Source organism: Pteropus vampyrus, unplaced genomic scaffold, assembly GCF_000151845.1.
Source record: "Pteropus vampyrus isolate Shadow unplaced genomic scaffold, Pvam_2.0 Scaffold2, whole genome shotgun sequence".
Taxonomy (NCBI): Eukaryota; Metazoa; Chordata; class Mammalia; order Chiroptera; family Pteropodidae; genus Pteropus; species Pteropus vampyrus.
In genome coordinates, this window is record NW_011888783.1 from 4,044,485 (window position 1) to 4,059,949 (window position 15,465).

A 15,465-nucleotide genomic window follows, 5' to 3' on the forward strand; every position below is an offset into this window, starting at 1 on the left:
TCCTTCTGGGGGTCCACGTTACTAAACATTTGTGTACAGGTTTTTGCGTGATTACGTTTTTCATTCACTTGAGTAAACACCTAGGGGTGCGATCGCTGGGTTGTATGGTAAGTCTGTGTGACTTTACAAGAGTTTGCCAAATTGCCTTCCAAAGTGTCTGTACCATTTTGCATTCCTACCAACACTGAAAGAATTCTTGAGGAAGGCATGTCGAAAGCCGAAACAAGCCGAAAGCTATGCTTCTTGTGCTTAACAGCCCAAGTTGTGAATGCAAAGGGAAAGTTCTTGAAAGAAATGAAAAGTGCTACTCCAGTGAACACGAGTGTTAAGAAAGTGAAACCGCCTTGATGACGCAAGGCAGCAAATTTCCCTGAATGGTGGGAGACCAAGCCCTGCACTGAGAGAAGAAGAGGGTCCTTGGCGGAAAGTGTAGAAAGAATTCAACATATATGCCAAAGCTAGAGTTAAAAGGGAAGTTCTCCACAGACAGTATGTCTCTTCTCGGAAGCGGAGAGTGAGAGAGCCTGAGAGACGTGGACAGTGAGAAAATAAAGAGTACTGAGAAAAAAACAGTAAGAGGGACAGTGAGAGTAAAGGCGATGAGAGAGACCAGAGAGAGACACAAAGGGACCTCAAATGTTTGGGGAATTCAGTTTATATATCATTCTTTAGTTCCTGTGAGTTAAATATAAAGACTTTATTTACTCATTTCCTTTGATATGTACATACAGTGAGTGAGAAAGGGCAAGGGGAAGAATATGTAGCATGAAGGGCAGTTCCCAGCCTTTAATTCATAGGTTCCATGTGGTTTTAGCCATAGGGAATGAATGATTTTATTTTGTATAAGGCAGCCACTTAAAGGCTGTTTTTCCTGTTTCCTCTTCACAGATGTGGGAAATGAGTTGTTAGCAATCCCAGCAGAAATCTTTCTTTGTTCCGCAATTCTCCTGGCCTGGCTGCATAGCTGATCAGCATATTGCAGTCTCTGAATGTAGCTTGATTTAACATTTCAATTGTCTTGCTTTTTCCCTACATTATTATCACTGATGTGGAGAAAGTTTTAGTAGTTTGGATAGAAGATGAAACCAGCTACAACATTCCCTTATGCCAGAGCCTAATCCAGAGCATGCTCTCTCTTCAATTCTGTATAGGCTGAGAGGTGAGGAAGCTGCAGAGGAAAAATTTGAAGCTAGCAGAGGTTGGTTCATGAGATTTAAGGAAAGAAGCTGTCTTCATAATGTAAAAGTGTAAGGTGAAGCAGCAAGTGCTGATGCAGAAGCTGCAGCAAGTTATAGAGAAGATCTAGTTAAGATAATGAAGGCGGTTACAGTAACAGATTTTCAGTGTAGACGAAACAGCCTTATACTGTATTGGGAGAAGATACCATCTAAGACTTTTACAGCTAGAGAGAAGTCAGTGTCTGGCTTTAAATCCTCAAAGGACAAGCTGATTCTCTTGTAAGGAGCTAATGTAGCTGGTGACTTTAAGTTAAAGCCAGTGTTCATTTACCATTCCAAAAATCCGAGGACTATAAAGAATTATACTAAATCTATTCTGTCTGAGCTCCATAAATGGAACTACAAAGCCTGGATGACAGCACCTCTGTTTACAACATGTTTTACTGAATATCTTAAGCCAACTATTGAGACCTCAGAAAAAAAGATTCCTTTCAAAATATTACTGCTCATTGACAGTGCACCTACCTGATCACCCAAGGGCTCTGATGGGGATGTTTTCCAGCCTGCTAACACAGCATCATTCTGTAGGCCATGGATCAAGGAGTAATTTGGGCTTTTAAGTCTTATTGTTTAAGAAATACATTTTGTTAGAGCTATCGTTGCCAAACAGTGATTCCTCTGAAGGATCTTGGATAAGTAAATTGAAAACCTTCTGGAAAGGATTCACCATTCTAGATGCTGTTAACACTTGGGATTCATGAGGAGAGGTCAAAATAGCAACATTAACAGAAATTTGGAAGAAGTTGATTCCATCCCTCATGGATGACTGAGTGGTTAAAGACTTTAGTGGAGGAAGTAATTGCAGATGTGGTGGAAATAGCAAGAGAACTAGAATTAGACATGGAGCCTGAAGATGTGACTGACTTGCTTCAATCTCATAAAATTTTAACAGATGAGAAGTTGCTTCTTATAGATGAGCAAAGAAAGTGGTTTCTTGAGATGGAATCTGCTCCTGATAGGGATGCTATGAAGATTGTTGAAATGACAACAAAGGATTTAGAGTATTACATAAACTTAATTGATAAAGCAGCAGCAGAGTTTGAGAGGATTGACTCCAATTTGAAACAATTTCTACTATGGGTAAAATGCTATCAAACAGTATCACATGCTACAGAGAGATCATTCATGAAAGGAAGAGTCGATCAATCTGGCATGTCTTATTTTAAGAAATTGCCACAGCTATCCCAGCCTTCAGCAACCACCACCCTGATCAGTCAGCAGCCATCAACATTGAGGCAAGACCCTCCACTGGCAAAAGGATAACTACTCACTGAAGGCTCAGATGATGGTTACCATACTTTAGCAATAAAGTCTTTTAAAATTAAGGTATGAGTCTTAAGACATAATGACATCGCACATTTAATGACTACTGTATAGTGTAAATATAACTTTTATATGCACTGGGAAACCAAAAAATTCACATGACTTGCTTTATTGTGATATTTACCTTATTGTTGTGGTCTGGAGTAGAACCAACAATATCTCCAAGATATGCCTGTACTTGTATGTAACATGTTTTTGTAACATGAAAACTTTGTATATTTTGAAATTTAAAATGATGTCAATATCTGAAAAATTCATCATTTTTAGCCTATCATCTGTCTTCCTGTATGAGTTAGGGTTTAATCAGGGGAAGTAGAACCACTTTGACTATTGAAGGGGAGCAGAATATACCACTCCATGGCATGTGGATTTTTTTCAGCTGAAGGCAATTAAGACCCAGTAGACTCAGGAAAAGCTTTTTACCTCTCCCTTAAGTGCCTAAAAAATTAGAAAGGGGGTCTGTACTAGGAATAGAGCTGTTATCAGGGATAACCTTTTCTATTTGTGCAACTTATCTGCATGACAGGGCTTGCATTTGTTTACCAAACGTTTGCTCTTCTCACCTTGTGAATTGCTTTCCTCTGTTTTGGAGTCCCAGAGCCCTATTCTTTTCTTTCTCTAAAGATGGTATATAAACTTCAGTTGCCTGACTGCCTTTAGGTGTCATATCTTTGTGTGGCCCTTGTACATACAAGATTAACTTTGTTTTTCTCCTGTTAATCTGTCCTTTTATTACAAGGGGTCTTACCCAAGGACATAGAAGGGTAGAGGGAAATTTATTTTTCTTCCTAACAGTATTGTGGAATAAAGGATTATGAGAATAAGACCTTCCACAGTACTGACAAAAGCTGTACAAGGGTCTAGAGTAGGAATTGGAGGATCAGAAAAATGAACAGTCCTTCCTACTCACCTATTGGCACAGGCAGGCCAGTAGGAACTTGGAAGAAAATGTGGGAAGCCTGGCACTTCCAGCTGCTGGAGTGGGACAGTGAAGGAGAGGTGATGGTGGGTGAAGTCTGGAAGGCTGTGTCTGCTGGTGGGCTGGCAAAAAGAACTGGACAGCAGAGCAGGAGAGAGGAGGGACAAGCTGGAACTCGCCAACACTTTGAGTAATGGCTGCTGTTCTACTTCCATTTCCAAAGTTCACTTAAATTTCTTTTTTGAACAACAAACTCATAACCAGAGAAGGGGATTCCAGGAAATATAGCTTCAACGTTCCGAGGTGTTTACAGTACAGTACAATCATAGCTCACATTCTGGCTCCAGCTGGCTTTTTGCTATACTTTTTTTTGTTGATACACCACTTATTTGTAGGCTTCATTTCGGTTGTAGTTTATGACACTATCTAGGCTGTCACTGCACCCGTCCCTGTGGGGCATGAGGATCTTTGGTTTGGTCCTATAGATCTGGAATGAGTTTGAGTGATATTAGGATAACATGATTTCTGCAGTCTTTCAAACGTTTGCCGTATTTATATAACTATAAAAAAGTCATGACTGATACTACCCATGTATAGCAGTTTCCTTTAATTGAAGTAGAATTTTCCTGTTAACTAATATGAAATGAGAAATTTTCATAATATTTTCACTGTCCAGCTTAACAGGGACTAGAAACATCCACAACTAACTAGCGGGTGTTCACTTTTAACTTAATTTTCTTAACAGTGTTAATTCTGAACAATGTTAATTCTGAAGCCTTTTCCTAAGTCAATTAAACGTTATAATTTGCAATACTCATTTTAAACCTAATCTATCAATATTCCAGAACTTATTTTGAAAAATCGTATAATGACCAAGGCTATAGACTATTTTCTAAAAACATTAAAATTATTTTAAAATTCTGAAAATGTAGAAATAAAGCATAGTACTATGGAGAAAATTAAAATAACCAGTAATCCTACACAAGCCTAATTACTAAACATTTTGGTATATTTTTTTCTGATTTTTATCTTATGTGCATAACTGTTTTTGATCCTTTTTCAAATAGCATCATATTATGTAGCTTTTATATATACCATTAAATATTCAAACACATGTTTACTAATAATTGCACAGTATTATGAGTATCATAAATTAAATCATATGAATATCATAAGTATTGTGTATTTTTGGTACTACAAAACAATTGCAGCAAATATCCTTGTTTTCCTTTTTGTTCTTTGAGTAAACCAAATATTTGTGATGCTTATGGTAGAAAATTTGAAAAATATAGAAAATAAGATGGTAACCTCCAGTCATTGTTTAAATTTGATGTATATATAGCCAATCCTTTTTTTTCTTTGTATGTGTGTATATTTTAACACATAGTATACTATAATATAAATATTCTACTAAATTTTTGCTTATTTCTTGAGTATAAATTTCTAAGTAGAATTATTTCTTCAATGTAAGAACATTTAAAAGACTCTTCATACACATTGCTAAGTTGCTTTCATTTATACTTTTATAAATTTATACCCTGTAAAATGCTTTTACTTTGAAAAGTTATATGTTATTTGTTGTGTGGCCACTGCAGTCAAATTTGTTGACATAAATTATAGTTTCTTATATCCTAGATTATATCTCTATTTAGCTCTCCTTTAGCTGGTCAGTAAACTTGGCTCATGTATATCTTCGATGTTACAAAAAATGAAACAAAAATTGGAAGTCTGTGTTCTATGATTTTTGTGTATAGTTTTCTTTTGCCACAAATTTCTCTTTAGTACCAATAAGGTAAGAAAATGAAAAGTATATTTTTCCGTCACATAGGTTAGTATCTTTTAAACCTAATAAAGTACTTTAAAAGAATTATTTAAAGTATTGTTTTGAATAAGTAGTAAATATATACAGTATATTTCAAATTCAGTATAATTCACATTAAAAAATCTCCCCATCCCAGTCTCTTATATGCCCAGTTCTCTTTCTTGGAAGCAACCATTTTAGTATTGTCTTATGTATCTGTCCAGAGATATGTAGTCTTTATATAAATTTGTATGTATACATGTACACAGTAGGTGGGTAGCATAGTAAACACACAGTCTGCACTTGAGATTGCTCTGTAACTGTATGGAGAGGTAGCTGCCTAATTCTTTTTAAAGGCTCCATAGCATGCATTTGTATGAATGACTATAATTTATTTAACTAGTCTTCCACTGATCATTTCCAGTCTCTTGCCATTACAAATGACACTGCAGTGACTCTCCTCTGTATTTCATTTTGCTTGTATGTAAATATTTCTGAAACAAGAATTACTGTGTCAGCATGTATGCTTTTAAAAATGTGTTATCAGATTGTTTTTCCTAGGCTCTGTAGTAGTTCATTCTCCCACAGTATGGCTTTTCCTCACACTCTAGATGTGACAGGATATCAGACTTCTTGATATTTGTCAATTTGGTTAAAAAAAAAAATCTTGTTATAGTTTTAAGTTTTAAATTGAATTGTAAAAAAAAGCATTGTTCCCATGTGAGGTTTAAAGTGTTGTCCTTAAAGGAATGTATTAAGTATGGTGGTGCCATTAGCCCTGATAGTCGTGTATAAGAGACCTGGGATATTACACTGTAGTTTAAAATATGTTCCCTCCAGGTGTTATATTAATCAGTAATATATTACATGAGCAATGAGACTTGATTAAGTTATGACATGTGAAGCCTTAAGTATATGTGCAAGTTTTTCACAACTGTATGACATATAAATCTGTCATTTTATAATCTGGCCTCAAACTGCTTGTTCTTCCTACTGCCTCATCATTTCTTTAATCAGCCTTTATTCTGCTCATGTTTAACATCTTAATATTTTCAAATATTCATTGCTGCACTTTAGCTTGTACTATTTTCAGTATTCTCATGCCCCTTTTTCTTGGCATACGTGAAGGCCTAGCTCAAATATCACCTTTTTTTCAAGTTGTTGGTAGCTACTATAGTCAGAATTATTTGCCCTCTATATTCATCTCTGCTTTATAAGCACCTAATATATTGCTTGGTATACAGTAATAAATTAAATGATTTAAGAGTATTTCATAGTTCAAGTAATCCTAGGACTGGGTTCTGTTCTAAACCAGCTGACTCAGTTCACTTAGAAATAAGAATTAAAAAGGTTAAGAGATACATGGTTTGTTTTGAAATTGTCCATGTATGAAATCTAAATAACTTTGTCAGGTGTACTTAATTATCCATTCAATTAGTTACCATCAACATTGCGTGAAAGATTTGTGTTTGATGTAGATGTTTTGATGTTGCCTTGTGACAAAATCTTAATGAATTTTATTCTAAAATTATTTACACAGAGGATGTCCAACCATACAGCTGCAGCAGAAGTACTATTGGAAAGAAAAGGTTGTGCAGGAGTGATAACACTAAACAGACCAAGGTTCCTAAATGCATTGAATTTTAATATGGTTAAGGACATTTATCCACAGCTAAAGGTTGGTAATTTCTTAAAGCAGTGTCTTTTAAAAATATATCTTAATAGTACATTTCTGGCATTCTCTCCCATAGGGTCATTGGTTTCTGGATCAGTGCCCAAGCCCCATCGCTTTTTCAGTTTCATTGCTTTTCCTATGTGGTTATCCTGAAGCACCCCTAGTGACAGGGTGTTCATTGCCTCATAAGACAGCCCCTTCCACTTTTACATAGCTCTAAGTTTCTTCTTGTGTTCTGTCATTCTTTATTTCTCTGGCCTTTTAACCAATAATACTGATTCTACCTCTTGGGGTATGGGTGTACAAATCTAATCTACTTCCACATGACAGCTTTTTGGTTTGAAGACAACTGTATTTTAACTGCTTGGCTAGCCTTTTCTTAGAGAAGGTTATAAGATCTATTTTAAGTGAACTGCATGGTACAATGGAAAAGCATAATTTACAGTCAGACTGCTTGTGTTTGAAACTTGGATTTCTATTTATTAACTGTAGGTTGGGAATGCTAATCTCTTGGTGTCTTATTTTCATCAGCTGTGAAATGATAATATTTCATAGGATTGTTGTGAAGATGAAGTGAAATAGTGTACCTAATATGGTCAGCCACATAGGCATTAAACAAATATTAGTTCTCCCTTGGTCACCCGTTCCTTAATTTTTTATTTGATGGGTCTCTTTTCCATTCTGCTGTTTAGAACACCTTATAAATGTGTTGTTAAATGTGATATAGAGAAATAAGCCAAGTGTTTGAGATTAGAGTTGGACCAGAGTAGAAGAAAGTAGAAACTTCCATGTTAGAATGCCATGTTTCTCTTAACGTAGTCCAGTATTGCATTAACCTTCTGGAGAACCACATCTGTCCAGCTACATTTTTTCCTTGCGCATTTATATTTTTATCCTCAAGTGTAGACTTTATAGAGCCCTTGTTAATTTTTCTGTCTCTAGTCAACTAATTTTTTATTTGGTTCATCGTTCTAGTCTTTTGAATTTACAGTGGCTCTTGATTCTTTCATCCTACTTAATTATTTGCTATTCTTATCAACCCCTAATCAATTCCAGATTTGACCTATATAAGTGTTTTCACTCTGTTACTTATAAATTTGTCAATAGGACAGAACTCTGTCACCATAGTGTAAAGGTTATTGCTCTAACAGTAATCTTTGGATTAATTCATTCACCAGGTTTATAAGCTTATGTAACATGTATTATTAAGCCCATATTTTTTACCTTGGTATAAAACTTGTCATGGCAAAGATTTCAGATGCCATCATGAAATTTGGATCACAAAATGTATTCGCCTAGCAACTTTGTTGGAATAGCTCTAATTTATGTCAAAAAATAAAATGAAGTTGTGATCCATTTTTCTGGATATGCATTATAAAGCTTATGCTTTATGGATATCCATATACTGTATTCATCTATACACATATATGTATGTACATACGTGTATGTGCATGTAGATATATTTTTAATGAGTTTGTATTGATAATATGCTTATACTGTCTTTTTAGAAGTGGGAGCAAGATCCTGAAATTTTCCTGATCATTATAAAGGGAGCTGGTGAAAAGGCTTTCTGTGCTGGGGGTGATATCAGAGGTAAAAACTTCCCTCTCACCTAAATGTTTTTTTCCCCCAGTGGAACTGATAAAGTATTAGCAAAGTTTTGTAGTACTTCATAATTTGCTTTACTTTTTAGAATTTTTTTTTAAAGTTAATATATTCTTATATAGTTAACTTAGAAAAAGGAAAAATTTAAAGACTTTTGTAGTTAATATTGAAAAAATGAGAATAGTGATTTTTTTTTTAAACTGCATATATGCCCTTCAGATATCTTGTCTCTCTCCATGAATTATCTCAAGCAAAATGTCCCATTATGGTATGGACATGTGAGTCCACTTTCTATTTTAGAATAGCTGATATTAAGCAGTTTAGTTTGTTGCATAATCTGACAATTTGGTCACATTGAGTAACTTCCCATTCTCCAAATATGACATGTTCTCACATATTTCCATGATTTTGCCTGTGCTTTCCTATTGTTCATGATCCCAAAGCCAGAATGTACTTACTATAGCATTTGATCTATTGTCAATATTTGTTTGTATGTGTTTAAATAAACGTGCTGAGATAATAAGATTAATTCTCATCTTTCTAATTGTTCAGGTCAGTCTGTCTTAAACATTTGACTTTTAAAGACAGAAGAAATGTTCTCAAGATCAAAATTACGTATTTATCGTTATCACTACTGGTCGTCAGTATTTTATATCTACTGAAAACTTTTTACATTTTGTTTTTTACAGAGTTGGTAGAGTCCAGAGATGGTTTTTCCTTTTTTCTTTTTTTAATTTTGTATATTTATTTATTTTTTTGTATTGTGTTAATAATGTTTGGGTTGATCTGTTTACTAAATTTACAAGTTTATGTAAAATATTACATTTGGAATAGGAAGAAACAAGTTTGATTCAAGACATAATTTCACATTCCTAGTAAATTTAAAGTAAGTCTTAAAATCGCAGTTTAAATTTTTTGATAGACTGATTTTTTAACTGAATTATTTTTGAATTTATTATTTTGCCCACAACATGAATATTTTTAAAACATTGTTTTTTCATCTGGGTATTAACCTTTCCTCTGGAGTTAGGCCTATGATCTTGTCAATTTACAGATGGGCAGAGCCTTATGTATTGGCTTTTAGCTTCTTACTGTGAGCTGTTTTTGCTTATAGGCCTAACTTTATATTGATGATTGGAAATACAGTTACAGATTCTAGAATTATTCTAGTTTACATGTATAAAGCAGTGGATTTCAGTTCCAGGAAATTAAGTTTCTTTAAAGATCATAATTTAAGATAATAAGTGGGCACTCAAAAAAATTTTTTAAATGATATTATAAACATTATTTAATTTTACTTTATGTGAAACTAATTGATTAGAGTAAGACTAGAAGAAAATCAAAATATTTTTGAGGTAAAAGAGTTTCATTCAAAAGGCAATACAATTTATACTACTTTCCTTTCAAAATTGGTAAGCAGTGATAAGGACCGAATAAAAGAGTGTAGATGAGGGGTTTGGGGAGGGCATATATTCGTGAAAGCCCCAGAATGACAAAACTAGATACTAAATTTTTTAAAAACCAGAAAAAGAAGTTGACATTTGCAACATTTTAAAGGAAGATGTATTAGAGTGCTAGAGTTAGTCTAAAAGTCTATACTCAATTTTTATGTAACTCCCATAAAAGAAGAAACATGTATATATAATACATTTGCGTATTTAGTAGATAATTCTCATAGGACTTAAAGATAGGAAAAGGCATATGATCTTGCAGCATATGGAAGTGAAAGTCTTGACATTGACTGGAGTAAGAATATAGTAGATGTGAACTTTGGATAATAGGAAGTCACAGTAGAAATGAAACCATTTGATAGTATTTATCATTCAGATATTTATTGAGCACCTGTTTATTAAGCCTGGCAGTGATATGATGTAGCAACATCTTTGAGAAGTTGTATTTCCATTTATATTATTAATAAGGATATTACTATCCCATTTACCGCTCTAGCCATACCTTTTACCATTCTTCAGTCTTTTAAAATTGCCTTATTTCTTGTTTTTATTCTTTTTTTGCCTATCAGCCTTTGTAGGTATTCTTTTAAAGCTTTCTCCCCATCACTTTCTAGGAAATTCCTATCTATTCTTCAAACTTGGTTCGGACTTATGTCTTCTTTGAAGCTTTCTTTTAATTACTGCTCCTATTCCCACAGCACCCCAACCTAAGTGAGCATAGCACAAGAACTTCAGAGTAGCCATCCTATATTGCTGTTTTGTATCTACAGCAGGAGTCCCCAGTCTCGAGGCCGTGGACCAGTACCAGTCTGTGGCCTATTAGGAACTGGGCTGCACAGCTGGATGTGAGCGAGCAGTGGGCAAGAGAACGAAGCTTCATCTGTATTTGCAGCTGCTCTCCAGTGCTAGCTAGCATCACTGTCTCAGCTCCACCTCAGATCTTCAGGCATTAAATTCTCATAGGAGCACTGGTCCCTGGTGACAAAAAGGTTGGGGACCACTGATCTATAGCACCTAAAACAATGCTTGATGCCTAGTAGATGCTCAATAAATTTTCCATGGTGAAACGAATATGGCAGAAATATTTAACTAGATGGAATATATATATTTCTCTGTGTCTGTGTGTGCATGTGTGTGTATAAATAATATACTTTGTGTTAAGATATATTACCAAAGGAAATGTATATCCAGCAAATGTTTATTCAGATGCTACAGAAAAGTCAAAAGAAAATGCATTTTGTAGCAATAAATAACTTTTAATTTATGTGTAACTCTCTTTGTATAGAAGTTCTTAAGAATTTTTGCCTTGAAGTTTTGATGTTGGACTGTGGACCTAGGGCTAACTATGTGGCATGGGCAACTTCAAAACTTTAACAAACCCTTCTAGAGTTTTCCCGTGCTGCTTAATATCACAATATTTCTGATTTATTTTATTTGACTATATTCACTGAAAAACGCTTATTTTAATTTGCAATCTTTCTTTTGTCATTTTTTTTTTTTTTTGGAGCTGTCGTAGAAGCTGTAAAGTTAGCCCCGAAGAAGGCTCACGATTTCTTCAGAAGAGAATATATACTAAACAATGCCATTGGTATGTGTGCTCTGCTGAGAGTTTGAAAATGGAATCAAGAAAAGCGGCACAGTATGAGTTATTAAAAATGTAATAGACACACTTATTCAATCTTTTATATACAACATGCCATGCCTAATTAAATTTGATTAAACTATTCTGACTGCTTATTCCAAAACAATTCACACTTTAGTATTAGTAGGCTATACTTAACTACTATTTATCTTACAATTGGTATGAAAACATAGATTCTGATCATATTGATGGCTTTCTTGGAAAACAAACTTAGGTCCTAGTTTTCTCTAATTCTTGAACCTTGGGATGAAAATTTCTTTATGGTCAGTGTTTCAGATTTCACTGAAGTAAAGCAGTACTTTCATCGAGAAATGTGTTCCTGATGTTAAATTATAGGGAATAATTTAATAAATACTTGTATACTCACCAGCCCAGAATGAACAGACATCGGTGTTTTATTTTTCTTGATGTTTTAAAATTTGCATCAAAGAAATATACAAGTTTTAAAATTACAGTTCAGCCTACTTTGTTTCTTAGTGCCATTTCTTTCTCTCCCAAGAAGCAACCATTGTCATTACTTTATAGTGTATCGCTCTAGACCATACTCTATATTTTTACTACACGTTTATGAACAAAAATAGTATTACTTTGTGTATTCGAAATTTACATAAATACTGTGTTACTGTGTAATTCTTTAAGTTGTTTTAACAGCATGGAACGAAACTTCTATAGTACTCAATATTATGAATATATCCCACATTATTTATTATTCTGCTTTAGTAGATAGTTTAGGTTATTTCGAATTTTTACTAATACAGATTGTTGCACCTTTATATATACCCCGTTAATGCCCATGTGCAGAGTTTCTCTAGAAATCAGAATGAATGGATCATAGAGTTTATACATCTTTGTTTCCAAATTCTTCTCTAAGTCCAAGACTTTATTTTCTACTTGTTTTTTGCATCATTTTTTTTTGTTGTTAATCTTTGCATGTTGAGTATTGTTTGTGGTTTTAATTTGAATTTCATTGAACACCGGTGAGGTAGAAGGTGTTTTCTTATGTTAATCATTTCGATTTTCTTTCCAGTCTTATCCTTTGTTCATCTTTCTGTGGGATTTTTTTTTTTGTCTTTTTACTGATATTTTTGGACTTTATATATTCTGGATTCTTCCCTTTTGTAGATTACACATATTACAAGTACACTTCTCTCAGTCTGTTACTTTATCCTTTGGTATATGCATGTTTTTATTTGATGAGATAAAATGTATTCATTCTTTTCCTTTGTGATTTTTGCTTTTTTTGTATTAAAAAAAACCTCTCCACTTAACCCTGAGGTTATTAAGATATTGTCTCATATTTTCTTTTAATAGTTGGAATATTTTATTTCTTTGTACTCTAAGTATTTAATATACTTGGAAATTTTTTTGCATGTGACATCTAACTCATATTCTAGCCAGAAAGCGAGACATTGCCATACCTTTTATTTTTAAAAAGTGTATGCCTTTCTCACTGATTTTAATGATTCCTCTGTTCTTATATATGACCATGTCTGTTTCTGGGCTACTTTGTTCATTGATCTATTTGTACTTATATTGAAGAAACTACAGTGTCAAAATTATTACAACTTTAAGATATGTCTCTATATGGTAGGAAAACTTGCCCTTGTTTTTTTTTTAGATTGTCTTGGTTGCTCTTGGACTTTTGATCTTCCATATGAATTTTAGAATTAGTTTGTCTGATTCCACAAAAGATTCTGTTGAAAGTTTGAATGGCATGATAATGAATTTTAGGTTAATTTTGGGGCAGTTAATATGTCTGATGTTGAGTCCACTGATTAATGTGGCATATCTCTGTTTATTCACATAGACTTTAAAAAACTTATGGAATTATAATTTATATACTATAAAATTCACCCATGTCAAATATACAATTCAATAATTTTTGTAAACTTGTGCAATAACCATCACCATAAACCAATTTTAGAACATTTTCATTGAATTGACTTTCATGTCCTTTCATAATGTTTTGTAATTTTCTCCATAGCTTCCTTTTTTAAAAAAATTTCATTCTTAGATAGCTTCTGTTTTTTGTTACTACATTTAATGATATTTTTTCCTGTTACATTTTCTAATCGACTATTTCTGGCATATAGAAATGCTTTTGATTTTAATATTTTGTTCCTATACTCTGCTGAAATTTATTAATTCTAGTGTGATTTCTACAGTTTCTCTTGGCTTTTCTACTAGGCAGTTGTATTATCTGCACATAATTTTTTCATCTTTTTCCCAATTCTTATATTTATGATTTTTCTTGTTATATTTTGACTAGGACTTCTATTATAATATTGTATGATTATAGTTTTGTCTCATTTTTGATGTCCATCGCAAAGTTTTAAAAATTTCATTCTTTAGTGTAAGCTTTTTGTAGACAATTTTTACCAAGTTATGTATGTTACTTCTATTTCAAATTTGTTAGGGATATTTTATTCAGTTTTAGTGGCGGTGGTTATTAGCCAGTACTTGAACATCTACTATCTCTGTCTTTCCTCTGTTAGGCGGGAACTTAATTGAGTTCCTGGATCAACAGGGAGTTTTTCTAGTCATGTTTTACAAGTTGAATAGCTTGTCCTAATAAGAGGCTTTGTGCAGGTAGCTCATTGCATAAAATGTGGGTTCCAGAATTTATTCCCAACTGAAAACAGAGGCACACCACACACACTCAGTAATAATCTTTGGCTGTAGCTTACACTCAGCTATTGACTTTGGGTTTCTTATTTGTTTCTGGCACATAGGAATTTCCCTTGTTTGGCTTGGATAACATTTAAATTTTATTTTCTCTATAATGTCTATGTCTTTGAAGTAGGAGTGGGAGAAAGAGGCTGTTTCCCACTTTAGCTCAGTGAGCCAAATCTAATGGACATCTCTCACTCGTTTGACTCTAAAATTCCAATATATCAAATTTATTTAGAATGTTCTAAAAATTTATATCAGCATTGTCCATTAGGACTTTCTGCAGTGAGTGAAAATATTCTGTATCTGAGCGATCCATTCTCATAGCCATTAGCCACATATGGCTAAGAGCACTTGGAATGAAGCTAGTGGATCAAGAAACTGAATTTTAAATTTTATTTAATTGTAATTAATTTTAATTTAAATAACTACATTTGGCTAGAGGCTACTATATTAGTGTAGTTCTATATTAAATAAAAGATGGAAAAAACCTCTAAGAAGTTTGAAAAGAAAGTTTGGTAAAATGTTAATATACAGAAAGGAAGCTTTCAAGATATAATTTCTATACATTGTAATGACATATTTTGGTCTCTGTGTTGTAATGACATATTTTAGTCAGTAAGGAATTTCACAGATTCTGGCTTTATGTCCTGTACCAATTAGTTTCTAATATTCCATATCTGATATATATGTTATCTATAGCTGAAGTGGGGTTTGTGTGTGTGTGCGCGCACACGCTTTTCAATCGATAAATTTCTTCCCATAGATTCTAGGGAGTTATAGTTCAAAACTGAGGGCTGTGGAAGTCTTTGTGGATGTGAAATTAGGTCTGTGCTTTGGTGGCTCATTTGGAAAATTGGGAATATTTATAGAGTCGTTAGATGGATCAAAACTGTAGTCTTATGTTGGTCTTTGATAAGAAAGTAATATTGGCAACAAGCTGTAACAGAAACTCATTACTTTACATTTTATGTTGTGGGCAGTTCCCCTACTCAGGAAAAACAGGAACAGTAAAAGTTGACAAAATTTTTGAGCTGGAAGGAACTTCGAGGCCATATATTAAAATTAAGTCTTGTCATGTAAGAGATGAGGAAACTTACCTATGTATCATATATATGATATACATATATATGATATCCAT

The 15,465-nt window shown here is 33.6% G+C and overlaps 1 protein-coding gene across 11 annotated transcripts in view; it reads left to right on the plus strand.

Annotated features, from left to right (window-relative positions):
* The window catches only part of HIBCH (3-hydroxyisobutyryl-CoA hydrolase), a 74,600-nt gene that overhangs the window by 9,064 nt on the left and 50,071 nt on the right, over window positions 1-15,465 (plus strand). For 8 of the 11 annotated variants that reach the window (XM_023528816.1, XM_023528833.1, XM_023528820.1 and 5 more), the window contains exons 2-4: window positions 6,822-6,959; window positions 8,465-8,549; window positions 11,517-11,600. In XM_023528816.1, coding sequence (XP_023384584.1) covers window positions 6,822-6,959; window positions 8,465-8,549; window positions 11,517-11,600 — 307 coding nt within the window. The remainder of the gene's footprint in view (window positions 1-6,821; window positions 6,960-8,464; window positions 8,550-11,516; window positions 11,601-15,465) is intronic. The other 3 variants (XM_023528809.1, XM_011356057.2, XM_011356065.2) reach the window with 2 other exon arrangements.